Source organism: Panthera leo, chromosome B2 (genome assembly GCF_018350215.1).
Source record: "Panthera leo isolate Ple1 chromosome B2, P.leo_Ple1_pat1.1, whole genome shotgun sequence".
NCBI lineage: Eukaryota > Metazoa > Chordata > Mammalia > Carnivora > Felidae > Panthera > Panthera leo.
This window is the reverse complement of record NC_056683.1, coordinates 138,298,104-138,323,840: the sequence shown is the minus strand read 5'-3', so window position 1 is coordinate 138,323,840 and position 25,737 is coordinate 138,298,104. Positions and strand designations below refer to the sequence as shown.

Sequence of the window (25,737 nt, the reverse complement as noted above, 5' to 3'; positions counted from 1 at the left end):
CTTATTTAAATAGTAATTAGCCTTCAGGACTTGAAATGTAAACAGAACGCTAATTCATTTAGATAGTTAATTGCTCTTCTGGGTTAGAGATCTTAGCATGGCCTTCCTCTTTAGCCATGATGTATTTATGTACTGAGTACAGTCAGTGGGTTGACTCAGTGGGATGAAATTTTGCAAAATCTTGCTTGACTTTCAGAATTTTAGCTTTTAACTTCCCAGTAGTGACTAAGGCAAATGAATTTGAAAACATTGTGAAAAACATCAAGTTAAATTCTATGGCAAAATCATTAACACTTGACTTTTCTTCATAATTACAGGGACCCCATGACCCAATTTTATAGCTCCCCTTTAGAGCTATTTTTTTAAACTTTTAAAAATGTTTATTATTTATTTTTGAGAGAGAGAGAGGAGAGAGAGAATGAGTGGGGGAGGGGCAGAGAGAGAGGGAGACACAGAATCCGAAGCAGGCTCCAGGCTCCGAGCCGTCAGCACAGAGCCCGATGTGGGGCTCAAACTCAAGAACTGTGTGGGATCAGGGAAGTAGGACGCTCAACTGACTGAGCCACCCAGCTGTCCCTGAAAGCTCCCCTTCAGGATTCAGGAATATCCTGGCTTGTAGATAAATTATATGGTCTTCCTAATCATAATTAAAGACGGCACCATACGGCGATCACAGTAACAAAAGGTGTGGAGATGACTGGTTATATCTTCTAGTGACTCTAATGACAAATGTCAAAATCCTTCTCCCTACTTTCTGCCGTAAAGATGGTTCACAAGTGATATTATTAAGTTTAAAAAGGTCATCTTTTTTGAAGGTCATTTACTCTACCAGGAAGCTTGTCATTTCCTTTGACAAGTTTCGTAGTCTGCCAATAACTCTTGCTCAAAAAAAAAAAAAAATCATTGTATCTGATAACTGCATTATCTGTGTGGTTGTGTTTCCTCAGTTCTATAGATAAGTTGCGTGGAAGGTGGGTCTGATGTTGCTTCACTTTTTTAGGTGTTTTTTTCCCTCTTATTCCAGCTCATCGCAGTGTACAACAGAGGCGTAGGCCCGCTGCCGCCACCTTTCCAACATGGGCATCCCAACAGACCTGTATAAATAGTACGTATCACACTAATTCAACAAATATTTAGTGAAAGCAGTGGCTGGCACATAGGCATTCGCAGATATTTATTGAACGAATAAATACTAACCACACCTTGGACTCTGTGTGAGGTGGTACCAGCTAGGTGGTAGGAGGGGAGAGGAGAGAATGCTCTACATAATATTGGGTAGGTTCTGCCCTCGAGGGGTTAAGTCTCCAAGGGGAAGGTGTGAATAAATAATCATAATTGAAGGTAAGAATCATTAAGTGTCAAAAGAATGTCTGTGAGCTCACTCAGGCTGGGGAGGGTGTTGAGGGGGAGGCTTGAAGGAGGAGAGGTAAATATTCACATTGAGGATTTTCCCTCCATGTAGGGTTCATTCTGGCCCCAGATTGAGTCCCATGAAATGTGGAAGGGCCCTCCTGATGTCGGTCTCTGCAGTCGTGCGCTCGCTTTTTTGGTTTTTGTGTTTTGTGTTTTTTTTGGCTAGCTAGCAACCTTTCCTTCAAGATTGATGACTAATCCAAATGAGCATTAGCTCACTTTGCAAGCATGAATATGATAATACAACAATAAATAATGCTAAAAGCTACCAATTTATTATGATTCATTTTAGCTGCGAAGCTGAAATATTGCCGCAGCATTACAGAAAGAAGTGCGTTGAGTCTTGCAAGGCAGTGATTACCACACCAACCCCAGCTTGCCAAGCACCTCAGAGTAACAGGAGGGCAGTCTTTCCTGTGGCATATCAGAAAGTGATTGCTTTCCATTAGCCCAGGGCTGGAGAGGGGGCTGGCCTTCAATCCCTGGGTGCTTGCTGTGAGTGACAGCCCCGTGGCCCCTGCGACCCAAGACCTAAGTAGAAAACCAGAAGGGGATGGGAGTGGATACACAGAGGGTTTTTCATTTCAGATAAGGGTGGGATAAAGCTGAAAATGAAGTGACTACCTCCATCTCCCCAGGCCCCAGAAGCCAGGCCATTTCCTTCCGGCCTCTTCTGGCTTTGCCTCCATGCAAACATTCTGTGCTGGGCACCTTCAAATGCCTTGGCCCTTTTGTCCCCAAGGACCATCTTACAGGCAAGATTCATGGGACTTGAGAACTTGGCCCATGTCCAGAGTTGAAATGAGAGATAATTGCTCTTAGACACTGGCCTTGAATGTTCCACAGGGAAGACTTGGTTTCAGAATGAGTAAAAGGATGAAAACGCATATACACGGAGGGCCAAAGTCTTTCCAGAACAAAATAACATCGGGCTGGCGTTTAGGGCATTAAAAAAATGAATTTAATTGTCACAATGTCACCCAAAGTATGAAGTAAAATAATTTTGCTTTGAGAAATTTAAAGTGAGAAAGGCTTAATCGCAGAGCCATTCTGATGCAAAGCATTGAAAATGAACAGAACATGCAGATCCTACTTTTTTTTTTTTTTTTTTTGTAGTGTATTGTTGCTCAGGCCAAGACAGATTGTTCTGCTACCAATAGGACCCGGGCCTCACCCAAGCCAACGGGCTCTCCGGGATGCACGCAAGATCTACAACCCGCCCCTTGAAAAGGAAAGTAGGGCCCGGGACACTCTCGCAGTGTGAGCGAAAGGCTGCGAGAAGGAAAGTAACCGGATTCGCCCGTTTCGGGCGGAACCACCCCCTCCCACGAGTTTCACAGGGTCCTCGGCCCCGCCCCTCTTTTATTCCGAGAGCAGCGACCGGAGCCGAAACTTTGTAACCCGAGCGCGCCGGCCCCGCGCTCCTCCCAGCCCAAGTCCAGCCCCGGAGGGAGGCGCAGGAGGTGGGACCTGAGGCCGGGAAGGCTCGGGGACGCCAGCGCACGCGGAGCTGAGACCCCGGGAGAGCACGCCGCAGAAGAGGAGGAGCTGGAGGGGGGAGCGGAGCGCGCGGCCGGAGAACCCGAGGAAGCGGTCCCGGCGATCGGCGCGGTCGAGCGGCCGGGAGCAGCTGGGCCCGAAGGCTCCCGCGCCGAGCCGAGGCCAGGGGAGCCTGGGGTCACGGCCCCGCGTCCCCGCAGCTGCCGTCGTCCAGGAGCGGCAGCTGTGCCCGGGCTCCCGGCGGCGGCGGCGGGGGGGAGGAGGAGGAGCTGCAGCTGGACGGTGGCAGCTGGAGGAGGAGCCGCGCGGCGTCCGGGTGCCGGGGAGGGGACCGCGCTGTCCAGGCTGAGCCGCGCTGGGATGACCCGCTGACCGCGGCCATGGAGCCTTGACGGGGCGCTCCGGCGCGCGGGGACCAGCCGCGGGGCGCGCCCTCCCGGGAAGGGGCAGCCGGCCCTGGTAGCCAGACTTTAACCGCCGACTCTAGCCCAGCTGGGAGCAGAGCCCTTTACCATGGAACCCGTGACCAAGTGGAGCCCCAAACAAGTGGTGGACTGGACTAGAGGTGAGCGTGTCCGGGGGGGTGGGGCGCGTCTCCGGCCCAGTGATGGGGTGGGCGGGGAGCCGGGGTCTGGGGGTGCTCAGCCGCTCCAGCGGGCGAGACGCGTGCAGAGCGCAGTGCGGTGGCAATGCAAACTTCTTCGGAGTGGCCTGTGCACCCCCTAGCTCTTGTGCCTGCCTTTGGGGTGCGAGCTGTGGCAAGCCGAGGGGAGCCCCGTCATTAAGCCGGGGAGTGGAGATGGCCTTTTTATGGGGGGGGGGGAGGTGTATCTCGGGACTTGCCGGGCTGGGGGCGCCTTCCCTGCCGGGGTGCGGTGCCCCGCTCCCAGGCTGCCCGTCCTGGAGCGGAGAGGCACAAGGCGCCTTTGTGTGGGTGACTCCCCTCGGACCTCGTAAATGCCGCCTGCCCGCTCGGAGTAGTTCGCAGGCGTGACGGGGCGGTTGGACAGGTAAAGGGAGACGAGGGCGGCTCGCCGAGCCTCTCTGTTTTTGTTGGAGAAGGCGACAGGGCAGCACCGGAGCCAACGCGGAGGCGTTCCCGCCGGCGAGAAGCCTTGAGCCAGACTCCCCGGGACTCGGTGACTTTTGCTCCAAGGTGCCAGGACCCCCTGTGGCGCTGCATTTCTAGGCCACATTTAGACCCTGGGAAGAGGCGATCTGTTCAGAATCACTGTCCTGAGCTGTACGGTATTTGGGACGAGGAAAAGCAGCTGGGTGGGGCGGTCATAGGTGACTGAGCGGGGGTAGAAGCTCTTACCCAGCGGTCTGGCTTACTTTTTAGTGCCTCCCAAGATTTCCAGGGAAGAGTGATGGAGGTTTCTCAAGCCTCTTCTACTCTTCCAAAGAAACAAAGCCCGCAAGAACAACCACTGTGTTTATGGGTTCCTCACCCCCCCCACCCCCACCCCTGGCTTAACATCTCTTTGTTTCAAGTTACTGTTTCTTTTTTCTTTCTTCTATCTGCTCTTCCAGGTGAGGAATGGTGCCCTTTCTCAATAATACTAACTAGAATTGTATAGCGCTTTACAGTTTGCTAAGAACTCTCTCTCTGTTATTGCCTTTGGTGATCACAGTAAGCCTGTGAGGTAGGTAATACTGGTAAGATCAGGTCGCCTTTCAGACCGTCTCATGGCTGGGGCATGAAGGAAACTGGTCATCTCTTACATCTCATTTCCCATGCCTGCCAAGTACACACAGACCACGTGGGAATGGGTGTCCCTCCCTGTATGGGACACATGGCGTGCATCAGTGGGGTATCCTGATCCCAGTGGAGCAGGAGAGGGATACAGTGTCTCCAGAGAAGAGGTTTGTCCAGGGACCAGAATTTCCAGGGCTCTCATTTAAAACGAGGATGCAAACAACACATACTTGTGCATTGGTGACTGGCTTTGCCTGGGGGAGGAGTAAAGAGCATTGCCAGGGCTTGGCACAAAACGCAACTTCAAAGCTGTAAATTCCCAGACCCTGTTTTGAAGTAGGGCGTATTTCCCTGTTCCAGGACACCACCAGATTCCCCACCTGGTGACCTGCCAGGATGCAGTTGGTTGGTCTCTTTTCCCTTGGTGTCCCTTATAGAAGCAGCATAAGAAAAGGATGATTTCAGCGGCTTCTGACCTCCAGAGCCGTTCTGTCCTGTAGGGTCATATGTGGCTCTTAAGCCCTTAAAGTGGGCTGGTCAGAATCGCAATGTGTCGTAAGTGTAAAATTACATGCGTGTGAAGCCGAGGTGTAAAAAAATAATTTAAATTATCTCAGTTTTTTATACTTACCACATGCCGAAGTGAGTATTTTGGATACATTGCATTAAATGTATGATTAACATTAACTTCACCCGTTTATTTTTATCTTCTTAATTGTGGCTCCTAAAAAATGGAAAATTACACCTGTGACTCACGTTTGTGACCTGCAGTATACTTCTGTTGGACAGTACTGCTCGTGGGGTACAGAAAGGGTTACAGTTTATCGCTCTTTGGCTTTCTTCAGCTTCTGCCAGCGTACTTGATAATGTACAACTAGAAAAATGGTAACAGGCACACAGGAAGATTATGGAGTGAGATCTTCACACCCTCAAGATTGGTGTCTTTTTTTTTGGGGGGGGTGTCTCTTGGGATTGGGAGAAGTGTAAATTCACATCCTGTTATGTTTGTTTAGCATCTAAAAAGGAAGAGCAGATTAAAAGGTTTTTGGTCTCCAGTTGCCTTGACGTTATGACTTGAGATTGCTTTCATCTAGAGAAAGTTTCCTACTGACCTGAAAGAGCAATTATCAGCAGTTCAATACCTTGGTATCAGGAGCTCTGGCTACTGATTAAGTTACATACCTGTGGTTAGCATGTGGCAACTTTATACAGAATGCTTGTGCCCTTTTGGACACTTAAGTACAGCCTCATAGAATGACCTGGGTACTTTCCGTGTTAGAGTCTAGGAAAGATAAAAAGTGCAAGTGTGGCTTACGCTTACACAAGAGGCTACATTCTCCCAAATTGCCTGATGCATTACTTGAATATTTCTCATAGTAATGCTGTCAAAGTATTGACTTTTCAATCAACTGTTGGCTTCCGCAGACGTGTTTGCTTATGCGCCTATTTTTAGCTGTCTTTGCTAACATCTCTACCCACCCCCCACCCCCCACTTTATAAATACATCCTACTTACTGATAAGCAGTTCTTCATGTAGACTTTGCCACTCTTGGTATTGCATGAGTATGGTATGGTGGTTGTGAGCCCTGTAGAAAACCTTGGATTTAACCCTGTCTAAACCCGACCACAATTCACAGCTTGATTTCATGTTGACGCTATTCAGCAGGTGCATGCATTAGAAGAAAGGTTTATGCGTATAGCATGTATTAATTCATTTGGCTTTTATTATTATAATTTTTATTTGTATTAGTCTTTAGCTATACTGTCACCAATTTTATCATGATATTAGTAGATCCTCAGTAAATCCCAGCGGTAGGTCAGGCTCCGGTCTCCACATTGTATGAGTATTAACTCATTGAATACTGCATAACCACCCCTTGAGGTAGGAACTGTTATTTCCATTTTGTAGTTGAGGAAACTGAGGCACAGAAAGGTTAGGTACCTAAGGAACTGACGGCAGCATTTGACTCCGCGTGCTTTGGCTTTACTTCATCTTCTCAGGGGGTTCTTTCCAGGGTCACTCCCAGAGGACTTTCAGAGTCTTCACCACATTGATGACCAGACCTCCAGGATTCTCACGGTGTGAGTTCTTAAAATCATGTTAACGGAGGAGAGTTGTCTGGGATATGTGTGTCTTATCCTACCCATTTGGTGTATGTCAGGAGGGTTATTTGTAAATCAAATTAATTCACAATTCATGGCACCTCGTCTTTCAAATAATTCAGTCAAGGCTTTTGCAAAGCAAATGATCTTTTACAACGTGTATCAGGTGAGAGTAGGGTCAGGTGTGCACCACTGAAAACCCAACTTACAGGGGTTTAACCAGATGGGAGCGTTGATTTTCTCGTGCAAATGAAGCCTGGAGATGGAGAATTCAGGAGCGCGCGGGGGCTCTGCTGTGCGGTCAGAGGCCCGGGCTCCTTCTGCCGTCCTGTTCAGCTGTTCTTAGCACGTGGTGCCACAAGTGGAGTTCATCCTCACGCTTAATGCCTTAGTGTGAGGTGGCGAGGTGGCTGTTCCACCTCCAGGACCATGCCCCCTTTGTTCCAGGCAGGAGAAAGGAGACCCAGAGGAGGCAAAAGACTGCTAGGAGCCAGGTCTTCTGGCTTACGTCTCACTTGCCAGAACTATCATGCAGCCCCCCTTGTGCTGCAAGGGAGGCCAGTCACTGTAGTTCTTTTCGGTTGGGTACATTGTGGCCCTGAAAAAAATTGGAGTTTGTTCAGTAAGGAAGGAGGGGAGAATAGATACTGGTAAACTTAAGCCAGTGGTGTCTAACACACAGTAATTTATATGTACTGATCTTTATAGCTTAGTTCTCAAAGGAGGATACATGTCATAATATCCTACTTCTGTCAAGCTCGTGGGTCAGTCCTGTTTTAGAAACAGTGTTCTATTTTCATTCCTGGTAAACTTTCTCTGGTCAAAACTGTAAGTTATATGAAGTCTTTTGTCTCTAAGCTTGATTTAAATTTTTTTTTTTAATGTTTGTTTATTTTTGAGACAGAGAGAGACAGAGCATGAATGGGGGGAGGGCAGAGAGAGAGGGAGACACAGAATCGGAAGCAGGCTCCAGGCTCTGAGCCATCAGCCCAGAGCCCGACGCAGGGCTCGAACTCACAAACCGTGAGATCGTGACCTGAGCTGAAGTCGGACGCTCAACCAACTGAGCCACCCAGGCGCCCCTCTAAGCTTGATTTAAATGTTAGGAGTTGCATGGTAAAATGCAGCTACCCAAGTGGTGTTTCTGTTTTCAGGCCATTGGGGAATGTCTTTAACAAGGAGGAAGGACCACTGGTTTCTCCCATAAGTGCCATTGGTCATGGCTTGGCATGGAATGGGCAGGTTCTCAATAAGTGTGTTGAGGGAGCACGACCCAGCTTTAGTTGCAGAGCAGAAGTCTCTTTGGCCAGCTTCTGGCTCTGCATGGGCACCGTTTCCCCATCACCAGCCAAGAGTAAAGGGGGTTTCTTGCTTAAGGTCTGAGCCTGTGGGATTCAGGACATTGGCTCATTCTCTGTAATCTGGCCACATACACTGTTCTTCCCTGTGGTGTCTGTCTGTGTTTGGTCCTGGAGGGGCTAGAATTTCAGCGTTATCTGTAGAGATCGGGTACATTGTAGGTCAACTCCAGTGTTAGGCCGTTAGGCCCCTGCTGCTGCCGTCATGCTAGAGGTCAGTTCCTCCCATAACCCTGATTTCAATTAGGTTATGCTTTTCCCTTTAGCCTCTGTGGTCAGTGAAAAAGGGAGGTCCTTTCGAGAGCTGTATGTCTCCCTCAGAGGTCAGAAACCCTTCACTTTATTGCGTACACTTCCTGGTCCTGGTCTATTTCCTGGGCTCCAGCCATAGAGTTCTCTTACTCATAATAATAGAAAAACACTTCTTGAAGCACTTATTATGTGTCAGACGCTATGCTAAGTGCTTTGTTTGGACTCATAATTCTCAGGAAACCCAATGAGGTATACAAACCATTATTAACCCATGGTAAAGATGAAGAAACTAAAGCAGAGAGAGGGAGACAGAGAACTTGCTCAGGGTCCCCTATTTATAAGTGACGGGGCTCAACAGCCCTCTTGTTTCCTCCACGACTTCATCGTGTCCATGGCCTGCACCAGGGCAGTGGAGTTCAGTGGTGAGTGTGGGCTCTGGAATCAAACTTGGGGGCTGTGTCCCAGTCCTACCCCTGATTGTACGGTCTTACGTAAGCTCTCTGTAAATTACCACTCGTTTTTATTGCTTCCTCTCTGTTATTCTATAGCTGCAGGTCATAAATTATTCTCTCTGAGCGGTCAGGTCTGTCAGAGGGTTGACTCCTACCATTCAGGGGCACCAGTCAGTACTGAAGAGATTTCCCTGCCATTTGTCGACCGCTCCGAGGAACCAGGGCAGGACTTGCCAGCAGATCGGGAAGATTCTCAGTTGGCCGAGCGATAGATGTCTCTTGCCAGTATCATGAACCTTCTCTGGGTAAAGAAATCCAAACTGTGTTTTCTCAACTTTGTAAAAACAGTAGCTGGACTTCCAGCGAGCACGGCGTTAGGGCTCGTGTGGTGTCGGGTGTTGACTGCTGTCTGGCACCTGGTCCATGACCAACAGGCCACCTCGCCCGAGAGCTTGTTAGAGATGCAGAAGCTCAGGCCTGCTGAATCGGAATCTGCATTTTAACAGGATCTCCTGGTGACTCGCGTGCTCATTATGGTTCAAGGAGCACTGCTCGGGCACGTGGCCGCGAGCACATTTTTATACTCTGCTGCTGGGTTCTGCTCTCCGACCCGACAGGGGCTCCGTGGGTTTTGTTTAAGTCCTTGAAGGACGGTGCTTCGTTTGAGGATGCTTCACTTGGCCACTTACTGAAAGCAAAAAGGTGATGTCAGGGGTGTGCTTCTGTTCATAAGCACCATCTGGCAACAGCATCGGGTCCTTGTCTGCAAACTAAGTGAGACACTTCCCCTGGGATTTCTTACCTACGTTTTGGGCCTCGAAGGGTCCTCGTAACAACATTTTTTTGTTTTTGTTTTTGTGTTTTTCAAAAGAAGGGCGTTGTGAGGTGGTCGGTGGGCGCTGTGGCTCAAGTTTGTCAGTATCGCCAGGGGGACATTGGAAGATGGGTGGGCTTGTGGCCGGTCCTATAGTCTCTGACCACACAGGGGTTTGTCAGGATTAGCAGATCCCAGGGGAGATTGCATAATTGGTAGAAAATGACACAGAATGTTATTTCGGGAACAACCAGAGCAGTTTTCATAATTTAAAAGTGTGTCTTGTGCCAAGGCCAGGTGTCTCCGTCTGTCTCCATTGAGATTGGGAGTGACCTCTTCGTGCCCGAGGCTCGCAGGTGAGCCTTTCTGCGTCCACATCATCGCAGAGAGCTGTGGGGGCCTGTCTTCTCTGCCTCACACTTCTGTGTCGCTGCCTCCAGTGTTGACTGACCATTCCTAGCCTCTTGGGTTCCGGCTCTGGGACATTCGTGTTCTCACCTTGATTTCCCTCTCTACTCTCATTTCGTGATATTTCTAGAGTTTTCACCCCAGGCTTAGCCATCATTTTGGCCTTTAATAAATAAGGCAGGTTTTGTTTATGTAAGCTCTGCACAGCTCCTCCACGTTTGTTCTTTTTTGTCTTTTCACAAGCCCGAGAGATGTTCCGTGAAGGCATATCTCTGTAGCAGATGAGGACATCTTGGCTTTTAGGTGTTAAATCACTTGTCCAAGGTCAAAGGCCAGGAATTGGGACCAGACTCCACAGGCTTCTATTCTGTTGTTCCCTCTATACCTGTCTTCTCCTCTGGCCAAGGCGGGTACTGTTTTCTCCTTGACAAGTGTGGGAAGGGGTAGCTCCAGAGAGCCTCTAACTTTTGTGTTTCCTGATTCTCCCCTTAGGATTTATACTCCTAGGACACAGGCCTTTTCTTTCTTTTTGAAATTACACAGCTTGGGGCGCCTGGGTGGCTCAGTCGGTTAAGCCTCCGACTTCGGCTCAGGTCATGATCTCGCGGTCCGTGAGTTCGAGCCCCGCGTCGGGCTCTGTGCTGACCGCTCAGAGCCTGGAGCCTGTTTCAGATTCTGTGTCTCCCTCTCGCTGACCCTCCCCTGTTCATGCTCTGTCTCTCTCTGTCTCAAAAATAAATAAAACGTGAAAAAAAATTTTTTTAAGAAATTACACAGCTTAAGCAGGACACTGCATATTTTGAACCTGACCTTTTAGTATTTGAGACATTTACGGCTATTTATTTATTTTATTGTAGTTTGTTGATTGTGTTGTATTGTTTCAGAATGCAACTCAGTAATAGAATACATCATTTCTTCTTTTGACACTTCTAATCTTTTATTTTGAGTGTCCTATTGCATTTTTTTGTCTATGTGGTATAATTAACATTTCTATTTGGTAGAATCATACACAGGGACATACATACACACACACACACACACACATTTCCTGCTGCCTTTGATTATTCTTAGTGTCTTCCTTTTAATTGCTTTGAGAGAGAATGTCAAGCAGCTATGGTGAATAATATATAGGCTTTGGAGTAAAATAAAACTGGATTCATGTTCTGTGTTTAACACTAACTGGTTTGAAAGCTTGGATACGTAACTTTTCTTCTTCAAGGCTGCCTTAGTTTTCTCATCTGTAAAATGGGACTGATAATAACCAACACATAGGATTTTAGTTATAAATAAAAGAGGCAGTATAGCGAATGCACGGCATATATATGTTCATATGCTTATTATTAATGATTAATCCATAATAACTCCAAGCTAATATATAGTATAATTGGATTATTTTCGTTTGAATATATAATACTGTTGTGGCTGATAGTCACTTTTCACATGCTTACTAATAACTCACAACAATTCCATAGTGCATAGGTGGTCCCTTTTGTTGGTACACAGGTGGTCTGTTAAATTAACTACATTTTCTGTCTTCTCCTCATGTTTCCTTGGACAATCTCCTTCACCTCTTTTGAGGACCCTGTAGGTCTTAGAGAGTATCATAGAATGGTTTTAAAACGCTTTCTTGGGAAGTCGCTTGTAGTCGCTTTCTTGGGAAGAGCTTAGGAGCAACATTGCAACATTGCAGAAGGAATACTTATTTTGATGACAGTTCCATGCTGTTGTAAAAAGTATTTCTTCATTCATTCAACAAATAATTACTTAGGACCTACCAAGTTCCACATATTCTAGGTGCTGGAAATCCAGCTGTGTTCCAGGTTCAGGGATGAGTTAGACCCCTGCTTTAACTATGGGGCTGATAATGACCACCACAACAAAATAGACGAACGAGAAAATACTACTGATAAGTGCAAAGAAGAAAGTAAAGCTATGAAGGGAAGTGATTGGGTGGGGGACTTCTTTCGATGGTGTCATCAGGGAAGCCTGTCTGAGAAGATGACGTTTAGGCATGAATGATGAGACAGAACCAACAATTGGAAAATTAGAGGGGGGAGAGAGAACAGCTGTTGCAGAGGCCCCGAGGTGCAAATGAATTTGGAGTGTTTGAGGAAAGGAAGTGTGGTGGCCTCATGAAGAACAAGGATGGTGGGGTGGTGGGCAGAGAGGGGGTAAGAGATAACACAGAGGCCAGATCATGGAGGGGCTCCTCAATCTTGGTCAGCTGTTTGCAGTTTTTCCTAGTTGTTGTGGAAAGCAGGAGAGTAACAAATCTGATTTGGATTTGCGGCAGAAGTAAATTTAGGGAGGCCAGCTGGAAAGCATTCTAGAGATGATGGTGTTTTGGACTAAGGCTTTGGTGGCTCCAGCATTGGAGAGGGCAAGTTCTAGATGGAATTGGTTCACTGGTAGATCATTTTGAAATTATATTTGAAATGGTGAGGTATATTAGTGGGTTTTTTTTTTTTCGTTTTTTTCCTCCTGGGGTTAGGAGAGCTCCTACTCTCCCCTCATCCTGATTACTCTCTTGTCATTTAAATAGAGGAGGAAATCTGTCTTTTTGCGTTCACGTGCTTTGTTCCCAGTATTGTTCTTTCCTGGCACATTTTGCTGGGAGCTACAGTTTCTGAAGCTGTTTATTCATCTATGAATAGGGGTTTTGTGAAAGTGGACTTAGCCTAGTTTGTTTTCTTTGACATCAAATGGCTGATTGAACAGTTTTTAACCTGGGATCAGAAGGGCAAATGCAGTTGTGTTTATTAGAGCAAAACAGTTCCTTAGAATGCAGATCAGTAGGTTGTAAAAACTAGAAAGCTTTCTGTAGGAAAACTTAAAAAATGTTTGAGTCAAAGGAACTTGTAGATAGATCTGATTTAAAATATTTTTGCTCCATTGAAAGACTGTCCTAATTTTCTTTAGAAAAGAAAGCCATCATATTTTTGGTAGAATAGATGATGTATTGAGTGATTTTCAACAGGTAAGAATTGAATTCATTTTTAAACATTTAATGCATTACTTATCAGTAGGGTAGAGTGTCAGAGAAATGAGGGTAGGTAGGCTTATATGAGAATAGCCTGGAAGGTTGCTACACATACCTATGCTCCCTTCCCTCCCCTTTTCCCCCAAGAAGAAAATCTGTCAGCCCTTTTAGAGGAGAACCCCTACGTGTTATCTATCAGAAAAGGCGGTGATTATGATAATCTGAATCATGCTTTCCTGAGGAAAACCTTTTAGTGAAAGGAAACATTCTATTTCCTATTTTCAGAGATTTGCAGCAGAGGGGAAATTTCAGTGCTTTTGGATTTAGCAGTGTGTGTGTGTGTGTGTGTGTGTGTGTGTGTGTGTGTGTGTGCGCGCGCGCACGCACGCGCGTTTCCCACTTTAACCTGTGTTAATTGAATAGCCTTTTATGTTCCCAGAGTAATTTTACATTACGGTGTTTTTTTAAAAGTATTTTTAATGTCTTTATTTATTTTTGAGAGACAGAGTAAGCACAGAAGGGGCAGAGAGAGACAGAGGGAGACACAGAAATCCGAAGCAGGCTCCAGGCTCTGAGCTGTCAGCACAGTGCCCGACGTGGGGCTTGAACTCACAAGCCGTGAGGTCATGACCTGAGCTGAAGTCAGATGCTTAACCAACTGAGCCACCCGGGCGCCCCTACATCACAGTGTTATAAAGAGAGTCAAGTCACACTGCCTTGAATGTGATCCTTCAGACAAGAAAACTAGCTTCCCACGTAGAGTGGACCAGCCTTCATGTAATAGCTGTTGACGTTGTGAGCACCTCTTTAACAAGGATTCCAGCTGGAGCCCCACACTGTGCACGGATGAGGTGGCTGTGAGTAGCGTCTGTGGAAACAACAGTCATCCTCCTTGTGAGGAAGATGTCTGGAGACCTATATTATGAAGCGCTTTGGTTGTGAGTACCCCTGGGCCAGGTTGGAGAACTTCTATAATGCTGATCTGTGAAGACCACCTCCGTTTTGGAATTCTCCATTCTTGTCGGGTACCGTCCAATCAGCACACGTGATGAGCACCTATAAGTATAGGAATACTGGACCTGACACCCGACATTTCTAAGCTGAGATTTTTCACGAGACCCTTTCCCAGCCCCATACGCATGGGTCCCCCAGCATCGCATCATCACTGTTTTTGAACTTACGTTTTCAGCATCTGCATCACCTGGGAACTCACACATGTAAATTCTCGGGCCCCATCCCAGACGCACAGAATCAGACACCCTGGGGGTGGGACCCGGGAAGCTGCATGGTAACAGGTCCCTCAGGAGATTCTGGTACCGGCTAAAATTTGAGGACCATTGGTCTGTACCACTCATGCGGCGCATACAAAAACAAAAACAAAAACAAAGAAACCAGACTGTCCCCCATAATTCCTGTCTACAGTTGGTTTTTGACTCGTACAGAGTGATGAGTAAGGAAGGAGAGCTTTTCCAGTAGGGACGGCTGTTGCGTATTTCAGTGGATGAGTTACGGTACCTCTGTCTGTGAGTGTCCTTTCCAGAGTGGGTGGGGGAGAGTCGAAGTTGCTATCCCTGCAGGCTCCTAGTCAGCTGCTCCACCCCGGGCCCTGGGAGCCTTTTGTTGTGGACCTCTTTGAGTGCTCAGCCTTAGGAAAACACAGGAGAGGAATGTTTCGGGGTCTGAAGGGACCTGTTTAGGTTTTGTGTGGAATTTCCAGACCTCGCTCTAATAGAGGCGCACAATGTAACCCCTTCCCCCGTTCCATCTTAAGAGAGAGGCTGGATAGTTGTTCTCTCTCACTTAGCACTCCAGTTTTGGCTTTGAACAGCGCAGGCAGATGCAAAGAGAAGTGAGGGAAGGAAAGCAGACGAGAGAAATACTCAGAGCAGCAAATAAATTGAAGATCAAGGTGAAGAGCTCTTTCATTTAGTACGTGGACACTGAACCCGTGCAGGTGGGGTTCGGGAGCCCCTGCGGTTGTGGAAGGCCAAGAGAGTCCAAACTAGAAGAGACACTACAGAAATGAACACTCAAGACCAGGGTGGGCACTGGGACTTGGAACAAGAGTTACAAACTACAGCTGACGGCAGGGGGCAGGCAGGCAGTGTCGGGAATGGAAATGGAGGAGTACATGTGAGAAGAAGGCAGAAAGTTGTAGAGACTGCCTCCCACCCAAAGACAAGCCGGTTGCCCAGTTTTGGCTGACCAGACCTACGGTTTCCAGATCTTCTGATTTTCGTTGCTTTTTCTTGTTGTTTCACAATGAAGCTGGAGATCTGGCTTTGTAGGTGACATTGTCCAGTTTTTAGAAAACCGCTCACAGGCTTTTTTTGGCAGAGGACAAACAAAATATATCTGTGGGTCAGTTTGTCATTCCCTCTGTGGTCCACTCCGGTCAGGTGTTAGTTGCCCAGGTGAGAAACATACCTATAAGATGTGAATACGGTTAGCTCCACAGTAATTCTTCAGCTGTTTAGTAAATCCGTTGGTTACCCGTAATTTCATTTTGCCATTTAACTAGTTCCGTTATTCCCAACATTGCAACGTGTGATTCCATTGAGGTGTTGTTAGGTCAAAAATAACCAATGCCTTATTGGGCGTAGCAGACCATTAGGTAGTTCCTCTTCAGTGTGAAAAAGGAATGTGGCTTCTCTTGATTGAGTTTATTTTGCCGTTGGCTGTGCGGTATTGGCTCCTGACAGGAACTGTTTGTTTGTACAGAAAGAGTTCATTCATACATAAATTCATTCCTTTGTACAGAAGGATTTCAAAGTAGGGTATATGTTCCAAATTTTTGTGCTAGTTTGTGGGATCCTGTTTGATTTAGTAAGTTGTCAGTTGACTTAAGTTCTTTCTATTTCGTGGTGCTCTGAATTGGGAAACAAAAGAAAACAAAAAAACCAAGAAAAGCACTAGTGTTAGTACTTACACCGGGGTAGAACTCACTCCAAAATGCAATCTACAAATTTTTCGGGGATAATTATGGAATATTTGAATCTTTTGGTTTGCTTTGTAAGTAAATAGTCCGTATATGTGTGTATTAACACATAACATAAGTATACAGACTATACACATGTGTATACAGACACATAATATATTCGTTATAACCTTATGTTAAATGTTCATTAAGTTTTTATTTCAACCCTTAGTTTCCTCTTAACAGATTAAAAAATCTGTCTCTAACTATCTATCTATCTATTTCCTTTTTCGTACCAGTTACTCTGCCTTATGCTAGGGACAAAAAGATGAGCTAGATATAAATGAAGCCTGTTGTCAAGAAGGTCATGGTTTGGTAAGGAGGCAGCCATTACCAGGTGGTGTTTATTGAGATTTCTACGCGCTAGGTCTTTGCCGGGGAGTTTTTGTGGATTATCTCGTTTAGCCCTCAGAATGCTTATTTCACAGGGGCACTTTTATGGTCTTCATTTTGGAGTTAAGAACACCAGGCCCTGACCTCTCTGAGGTTGTGTAATGAGTAAATGGGGATTGAATCAAGACATATTTGATTTCCAGAACCTGACCTCTCAACCTAGCTGCTCTTTGGTGGATGCCAACATAAGTTGGCTGGTAATAAGTCACGAGGGCAAGGGGAAAACATTTGTTATGAACAGTAAGATTTGAATTGACCTTCTTAAATTTAACCTATAATTTACCAACCAATAAAAAAAAGTTCTGGAGAACATCCTATTTCTTTTCTTTTTAAACATATGTGATTGGGCTGTTGTAAATGGGGAAAGATAGTTTTCAAGTATATTTAATAGGGATGATGTAGCCTTTGGATAATCACTTCATGGTTTTAGGTTCTAGTTTTCTCATAAGTTAAAATTCTGAGATTATGAGAATATACATTAAAAGAAGAGACTGGAAGGAAATACATTTACAATGCCAGCATTGGTTGTCTCAGGATGATAGAATTAGAGGTGGCTTTTATTCTCTTGTTTGTACATACAAAGATAATCAAATGGTTTTTCTCTCGTATTCTAAGCCATGGCTACTTTCTGCGTGGCCTCTTGTCTTCAGGATGCTTGGGAATCAGAAAAGCCGCAAAGAGCAACGTGGGAGAGAATGTTGGACTCATTTTCCTGTCTTTCCGGGATCTTGACCTCTCAAGTCCTGGCTGCCGTGGCAGCTCTCTGTTACCTTCAAATAGCTAGCCTGTGTTTTTTTAGTTTTTGTTTTTCAGTCTTGTGTGGGCTGGTTTGTCTGGCACAGCCAGGTGTGTCCAGCCGTGTTGTATGACTGCAAGACTCAAGAGCACTCAGATTTTAGTGGGCATAAGAGCCTCTGGTAAGGACCAGATGGTTCGTGGCCCTAATTGCCAGAGAGTTTGCTAATGTTGTAGGTTCATGGTGGGGGCCTAGAGTCCCATTTGTAGTGGACAGCCCCCGGTGTCTTTTGCAGGTGGTTTGTGAACCACCGTTGGAGAGCCACTGACGTTTAGGAACTTTGTTCTTCATTCACTGGGGAAATTACAGAAGGGTTTGAATGGAGGCGTGTTGCTGCTAGAACTGTAGGAAGTAGGGAAGGCTCCAAGGAGGAGGAGGAGTGATTAGGGGTTAAGAGACCTGCTCTACAGGGCATTCGGGGTCCTGGGTGGAGCGCTGGGGAGGCCTGAGCTAGAAATGAGGGCTTGGGAACAAAAGGAGGGAAAAGAATGGTGAGAGAGGCACCGCCCAAGAGTGATCTGGAAGCCCCAGCAGGGTCTGATGTGTGAGTGGTAGAAGGGACTTCAATGTCCAGGTTTTGTGACTCAGTGACTCCACAGGGAAGCACCAGTAAAATGTGTTGAATTCTGGGAGGAGCTGTTTTGCAGGTTCAAGGGTGAGCACACCTTGTAGATACCAGCTTCAAAAACTCATCCAGTTTGTAGAAGATGCATCTTGCATGATGTACCAACGTCTTGCATGATTCAAACCCTTAAGAAAACACAGTGCCCTCTCTTATTACAGCACTCTGATTGTCTCATGTTTTAATGAGGTGTAAATATCATGCAGCTTGGCACATGAAACGTGTTAAAATTGGATAGTGTTAGCTGAAATTTAGGTTCTCATACTTGAGTGTGAAATGATGCAATATACATGAATATGACACCCAGAATTATTTCTGTACCACTCATTAGAAGGTATGGAATGCAAAATAAAAGAGAAGATTAGAGTCCTACAAGGATAGCATGTAAATGGAGATACAAAATCAGTGCTGATAAATGCAAAATTCATCTTGGAGTAGTTCCTCAAGTTTCGTCCAATGCTTAGCGAGTATCAGCAGTCCTGGCTGACATGCTTGGTTGCAATTGCTGTGTGGGTGCGTGAGCTCGATTCCGTGAGATCAGTGCCTTCTTTGCGTTGCCAAAGCAAGTGGGTGATTCGAAAGACCAACCTGGAGAGAGCCAAGGGTGTGTAGGGCTCTTAAGGGCCCGGCACTAAAGGGAAGGTGGGGGCAGATACGATATGGCCCATTTTCTTATTCATCGTTGACCCAACCAACTTTAAGAAGTAGGTGTGATTTTTTTCTGCGATTTCCCTCAGGTAAAGTTAATAAGTTCTTTGTGTAATAGGGCCAGCTATAAAATGGTAGTTGTTTTTTTTTTTTTTAATACCATCTATCCCAGTGTTCTATGTGGCTGATATTTCTATTAAAACTTGCTAATTTCCCATCTATGACTTTTATATCAGTACTAACTCCATTTACCTGGTATTCGGAAATGAAATCACTTGTATTTCACATTATTTAGTTCTAGAAATGAGGTTTTTGATGAAGTACTGTATTCCTAGGCCACATGAGGAGAAATAGAACTAACTCTTAGTCTGTTCACTAGAGTGTCCCGTTAACGGATATTCCCACCAAGTGTAGCGAGGGTTTCATAGTCACCATGCATTCATTCAACAAATATTTATTGAATGGCTGCCTTGTGCCAGGCACTGTTCTAAGAACTGCGGATACAACCGTGAGCAAAGTAGACAGTAGTTCCTATATTCCCGGAGCTGCTCTGCTAGTGGGGGTAGACAGGATGTAAGTAAAATTTGTAGCACCTGGACGTGGAGGGGCGACGGGCTGCATCGGTGGATGCAGGAAGGGAATGGGGATGCAGTGTTCACTGTGGTGACCAGGGAAGGATTTCAGTGAGCAGTGAGGCTGACGGGTGGAGGAATGTTTGGGCCGACGGAACAGTAGGTGCGAATGCCCCGAGGCAGGAGAGTGCTTGCCGCGTTGGTGAGGCAAGGTGGCTAGAGTGAGCCTCTGGAGCAGAGTGAGCAAAGGGAGGAGCTGCAGGAGGTGAGATCAGAGATCAGACACCAGCTGGTGCAGAGCCTTAGAGATCACTATATATATTGTATGTTCGGCTTTAATTTGGTGTTTGGCGAGCCAGTAGATTTTGAGCCAAGGAGCGCTATCAGATTTACATCGTAAGGTTACAGCGCTGCTGTGTTGAGAAGACTGGAGTGAACACGGGTAGAATCAGGAACAGGATGCTATGACACCAATCATGTGAAAGATGACGCTGGCACCCCATGGTGGCTGTGGCCACCGTGAGAGGTGGCCATGTTCCAGGTGTTCTGAAAGGCCAATCGGGAGAGTGGATATTGGTGTAAGAAGATACCCATCGAGTACTTGGCCTGGGGAGTTGGAAGGAGGAGATGGTTAAGGGAATACTCAGATTTGAAATTTGCAGTGTGTGTTCGTGAAGTGAAGTAGGCAGTTGGATATGTGTTTGGATTAATGGGGTGGTGGGGACTGGTTCAAGACCAGATGGGTCACCAAATGAATGAGCAAAAGAAGACAAATGAAGAGAAAAGAAAACCTGGGGTATTTCAAACTTTGAAAGTCTGGAAGATGAGCGACCAGGACCAGGAAGATTGCTGTGAAGTTGCTGCCAGTAAGTAGAAGGAAAGCAAGGAGAGGGTGGCCCTGGTGGCCAGTGCAGAAAGTGTTCCCAGAAGGAAGGAGTATAGTCAGCTGGGCCAGGCTGGTGAGGGGAGGACAGAGAACTGACCAGCATTTTGAGTGAGCCACGTAGAGGACATGGGTGGACCGGCCGGGGTAGTTTCAGTGCGTTGATGGCAGCAGAAGTCTGAGTATGTCCAAGAACAAATGGAAAAGAGGAATTGATGTCTGAGAGACCATCCGCTTCCTGAAAGAACACAGCTCTGGTTTGTTCTCAGTATGACTGAGGTACTGAATGCATTTTAATTTAATTCTTTAAAACCGATACCCAAATTCTGAAATAGTTAACTGTTTGGTGACTAGCTATTTGATCTATTGGGACGTGTTATGCCAACTGGATAACAGTACAGTGTAGATGATGCAATCTCTTATTTTAATACTAACAAAGCCATTCACTTAGTGAATGACTGTCTACTGTGGCTTCCATAGAGAAGAGTTATTCAGCAGAAATTCTTCCTTCCCCATTTTTTCCCCACATTTTTTGGAAATGAAAATTTGGAAATGAGAGTAAATAGCTACCTGAGTTCTGTGATATTCCCTAGTTAACCCATTTAGGTAGGAAAGATTTGTTATGGATGGATCCTAAACCTTGGGAGAATTCCCTGTTGCTGATCATTTACCTTCATATATTGTAAGATTTGTCTGAAATACTCAGAATGCCATAAAATAATATATAAACAATGTCTGTTACGGCCCATAGGTGGAAGCCATTTGTTAGCAGGAAAACTGGTGCCAATAGATAAACCAAATAACTTTACATATAGGTCAGCAAATATTTATTGAAAACCTGTCATTTATAATATCTCTTATAGGTGTAGTGAACAAGAAAGGATCCCTGGTGTCTTTGACATTTTCTGTCAAGGGGAACACACAGACCAGTCCATCGGCATTTAAGCTACAGGGTGTCCTAGGCGTGCAGAGGAGGAGTATTTAACTCGGGTTTGAATGGGTGATGCGTGAATGGTTTCTTGGAGAAAGCCACTTTCAAATCAAGACCTGTAGTATGGGCAAGAGGTAACCCGGCCTGGATTAGGGAGGGGAAAGAAAATATTTGGCAGAAAACTGAAAGGCAAGAGAGAGCCAGGCATTTAAGTACTGGCTACTGAAAGAACTTGATTGTGCTGTACCTATCAGGAGGTTGAGTGGAAGGAGATGAGGTTGGAGAGGTTTGTATTTGGGGAGAGGAATAGACCACCAGGGCCCTGTTTATGCCTCCGAGCAGATGGAAACAAATGAAGAAATTAAGATCTTTGAGTAGCCTTCTATTCTGGAGGAAGTGCATGTGCCTGTATATACATACATAATATCTGTGTGTGTGTGTATGTGTGTATGTGTGTGTGTGTGTGTGTGCATATATATGCGTACATACATATAGATATGTACTCACACATATACGTATAACTATCCATATATGTGTTTATATTTTTTAAGGATCCTGTATGTTATTTGATTCAGGATCCTGTTGCAGAGGCACTTACTTGACTCTTCTGGAACAGAGCATGATACTGGGTTTATGACCCAGAGTGAACTTGTCCCTCCACTGTAGGGGAGTCCCTGAATTTCAAGAAGTCTCAGTTAAATGCTCTCTGTGAAAATTCACTTGACTTCCTGGGTGTTTATTTTCCTTGATCTCTGAATTGTGAAACCGGTCAGGTTTTTAGCACGAGGAGACATGAAAACTCTTCGTCAACACACAGAGGCACTGCTAAAACACGGACTTGATGAAACAAAGTCTGGTGGTGGTGGGAGAGAAAAGGGAAGGCTGTGAGGAATGGAGAGGAACAGAGCCTGGGAGTTGGGTGGGGCAGGCTGAGCTCACAGGAAGTAAGTGCTTTGGGGGGGAGTGTGGTGTGGAGTTATACCTTGAGCTGTGGGTGTTCTGTGTGTTATCACTTCCAGTCTGCTGCCCATGGCTGATTAATGATTGATGATTGTTTCTAGCTCAGCCTATAATGTAGTCTTTATATATTCAGTCTTCACTCCGGTGGGGTGAGCCAAAAAGCATAGCTTAGCATTTGTAGGAATTTATTATCCAGAAGTGGTCAGAAATCTCACTCAAAGGTTAGGAAATCACTTCCTTCCCAACCCCAGAAGGATGTTCCACCTTTAAGATATACTGTTCTCTTCCTCCCTTTCTGACTTTTAGCACGATGCAATTTATACCTACATCTTGAAAATACAGACTCAGAACATTTCAGACCCAGGCCCAGATGAATCACACTTGCTGTACCAGATCCAGGCGCCGCCACCTGGGCGTTCATCTCCGAGGTCCTGAACTCTGGAAGGACATTGAGAGTATACTTAAAACTAATAGGGCTTGATTATGGTTGGATGAGAAACCGAAGTAAGAACCCACCTCTGAAGGGTGTGGCCGCCCCTTCTCTTGCTTCGCATTGTTTCCCAGATTGTTGTGGGTGGTTGACATTGCCACATCGTCCCAGGGTTAAACATATACTCAGTTCTGGGAAAGCTTCTATCCTTAGCAGTCCACAATTCTAATTCAGTGGAACGTGGTTTAAAAATAATTTGACAAGGTAAAATTTTAGTGTTTTAATAGTTACCATTTAAAAAACCAGTTTTTTTTTGCTTCTCTTCCCACCCCCACCCCCTACCTCCCCCGCAATAATTTCTGAGTATGTGATGGTTTGTAGCACATCTATTATCTATTACTTTAACCAATTTAACATCCTTCTCTTGTGTGCGTTAGCAACCTGGAATTCTGTTTTATAACTTCTTTTTGCATCAGTGGCTGTGTCTCCTATCCCAAGGCGTGTTTTGGGTTTCTCCTTCATTTTTTTTTTTTTTTAAGCCCTAGAATGGATATTGCAAAAATATTTAATTAAGGTAACATGGTTGTTGGTCCCTTTATCGTATTTCCAGTTTAAAAATTAACTTTAACTCGAGATAATGTAATGTTCCAGCTCTGCCATAGAAATTCCGTCTCCTAAAATCATGTTTTAATCAAGGAGAAAAGGAGCATTTCCTAAGACTGACTGTTAACAAAAGAAAAAGTATAAATGCTTATAAGCAACCTTAGGAATTCAGGGTGAAATCTAAGGATCTAAGATAATCTATTTTATGAAATGCAATTGTGGGAGATTTCCTGGAAGTGATCAGTGAGGTGAAATCTGTCTTTTATAATGACTTAATTGTCATCAGAAGATCTGAAAACAATTTTGTGCAGTAAGGCAGATAATTATCATCTTGGTAATAACTGTGTAAGTATATTATTATAAAGACATTATAAGACTATCCTATCTTATAAAAGCAGCCTGTGTACTATAGACCTTATTATTGTAATTGTTCGTTTGTTTGCTTTTTACAGATCCAAAATTATAATGAACGTGACATATTGTTGCTGTGAGATGTTAGGAATAGAGTCGCTTTGGTTGGTTTGCTTTGGTTTGATGCATGCAGTTAACATTCTTTTTCTCTTTTAAGAAGATCATTTTCATCTTAAAGCTAAATGATGGGATTAACGTTTGCACTTGAGATGGTCTGAGACGGTGTCTGTTTTATCTTCTCAAATTGGGGCCAGACAATAAAGGTCTTTGGTAAACACTTGATAGGGAGGAAGGTAAAACCCTCAAGTCTCTCTAACAAAGTTGGAATTGACTTTGAAAAATCCTGGCACTCAGTGGAACCTGTCTGCTTTGGGTGAAGGTTGGAGTACATGCCTGAAGTTAATTGCCCTGCGATAGAGGAACAATTGTTTAACTCTTAAAGATTCTGCCTGAAGGGAAGATGTATTCATGCATTCACTCATAGTTCTCTTCCTTTCTCCGACAACCCCCCCCCCCCCCCCCGGTTGTGTACATTTGTGTGTTTGTGTGTGGTTCATTCCTCATTCAGAAACATTTGTGGCTGCTATAATGCATAGTGGTTAAGACCAGGGCTGACTGCTGACGTCTGGACCCATTACCGCTAGATGTGTGACGTAGGTTAAGTCATATCCATTGTTGTAGTCAACTAGCTTATTTTTAAATTTGGGTCATGCTGTTACTAAATTTTCAGGGTTTATATTGAGGGGTAAGTGAGATAATGCAGGTGAGGCAGGTACCACAGTACAGCACTATATGGCACATAGCAAGTGCTTGATACTCTAGCCGTTGTTTGGGTGCATAGACTACAGGGATATCCTGGGTAAAAATTCACATTTCCAACAGAACCGTTTCGAATTAAACACAGACACGCTGCCTTTTACAAATGGTAAGTTACAGCTCAGTGTGAGGAAGGGCAAAAAGAAAATTGGATATTTTGGGGGATGTATTGATATAAAATGGCATAGAATAGAGGGGATGCTGGTTCCACCTCCTAAACTTTAAGATGTGGATGGTTTCTTTCCTCCTTTCTCTCTCTCTCTTTCTTTCTTTCTTTCTTTCTTGTTTTCTTTTTTATTCCTTCCATCCTTCCTTCCTCTTTCTTTCTTCCTTTCTTTCTTTTCCTTCCTTCCTTTCTTTCCCTCTTTCTTTCTTCCTTCCTTCCTCTTTCTTCCTTCCTTCCTCTTTCTTTCTTTCTTTCTTTCTTTCTTTCTTTCTTTCTTTCTTTCTTTCTTTCTTTCTTTCTTTCTTTCTTTCTTTCTTTCTTTCTTTCTTTCTTTCTTTCTTTCTTTCTTCTAATTTAGAGCACATGAGGAGAGGGGCAGAGGGGGGGAGAGAGAGGATCCCAAGCAGGCTCTAAGCTCAGCACAGAGCCCAGTGAGGGGCTCCATCCCACGACCTTGGGATCATGACCCCAAGCTGAAATCGAGAGTCAGACACTCAGGGTACATGATGGATGGTTCAGTCAGTTAAGCATCTGACTTTGGCTCGGGTCATGATCTCATGGTTCATGAGTTCGAGCCCCATGTCAGGCTCTGTGCTGACAGCTCAGAGTCTGGAGCCTGCTTCAGATTCTGTGTCTCCCTTCCTCTCTGCCCTTCCCCTGCCCATGCTCTGTCTCTCTCAAAAATAAATAAACATCAAAAAAAAAAATTAAAAAAAGAATGAGAGGCTCAACCAAGCCACCCAGGCACCCCAGGTGTGGATGATTTCTTAAATCTCTCCCCCTGGTTATTCCCCTAACTGATTGTTCTGAGAGCTGACAGCTGCTAGCAGTGATCTGTAGAGTACAAGCATTAAAAGTCAGAGGGCAGGCTGTTGCCAAAGGCTGGCCTCTTAAGCCGGTGTGGTGTCACAATTAATGTCCTCGACTTACTACATTGCCTGCTTTAGTGGGGCTTTTGATAACCGGTGGGGTAACAGCAATCCTTGGGTGTGTCCTCCTCGGTGTAGTATGTATTCCACTGAGTAATAGTCCTCTGTCATCATCTGGCTCAACAGCCCCAGTGGAAGGCGCTCCGTCTCACCAAGCCCAGTTAAGAAAACCAGCCCGGTTTCTTCTTAGGAGCCAAGAAGTTATTTCGTAAGATGTGCTCCTGTAAGCACTGTGGGAATAGCTATCAGGATGGTGATTTACTTATGTTCTTTAGTAACCAGAGTTGCTTCCCTCAACTTCAGAATCCTAGAAAGTCACAAACTTCTCAAAGGACTTTTAGGTTCCCTGTGCAAGGGGAGAGGATGGTCCCCACAGGTCGCAGAGAGGGTCCTGGAGTGACATGAAACACTGTGTCATTGGGTTTATGAGCAAGACTCATACCTGGTGTCAACTTTTGGGAGGCATGGGGTGTGAAATAAAAAGCGGAAGGGTTTGCCTGATTTGCTTGTTTACAGAGCAAGTAGACTTTGGTAAGGCGTTTGTGAGGAGGCAAGGGAAGAGGTGTGTTTGTAGTTTAATCCATGTGTACCTGCTCTGGCACAGGATTTCAGCAGTGACAA

At 45.3% G+C, this 25,737-nt stretch overlaps 1 protein-coding gene across 3 annotated transcripts in view; it reads left to right on the top strand.

Moving 5' to 3' along the window:
* The first annotated feature begins 2,789 nt into the window (after positions 1-2,789).
* The window catches only part of CNKSR3 (CNKSR family member 3), an 84,046-nt gene continuing 61,098 nt past the window's right edge, over positions 2,790-25,737 (top strand). For 2 of the 3 annotated variants that reach the window (XM_042940107.1, XM_042940105.1), the window contains exon 1: positions 3,173-3,478. In XM_042940107.1, the coding sequence (XP_042796041.1) occupies positions 3,427-3,478 (52 nt within the window). In that variant the 5' untranslated portion in view covers positions 3,173-3,426. Of the gene's footprint in view, positions 3,479-25,737 lie in introns of all 3 variants that reach the window. The other variant, XM_042940104.1, reaches the window with a different exon arrangement.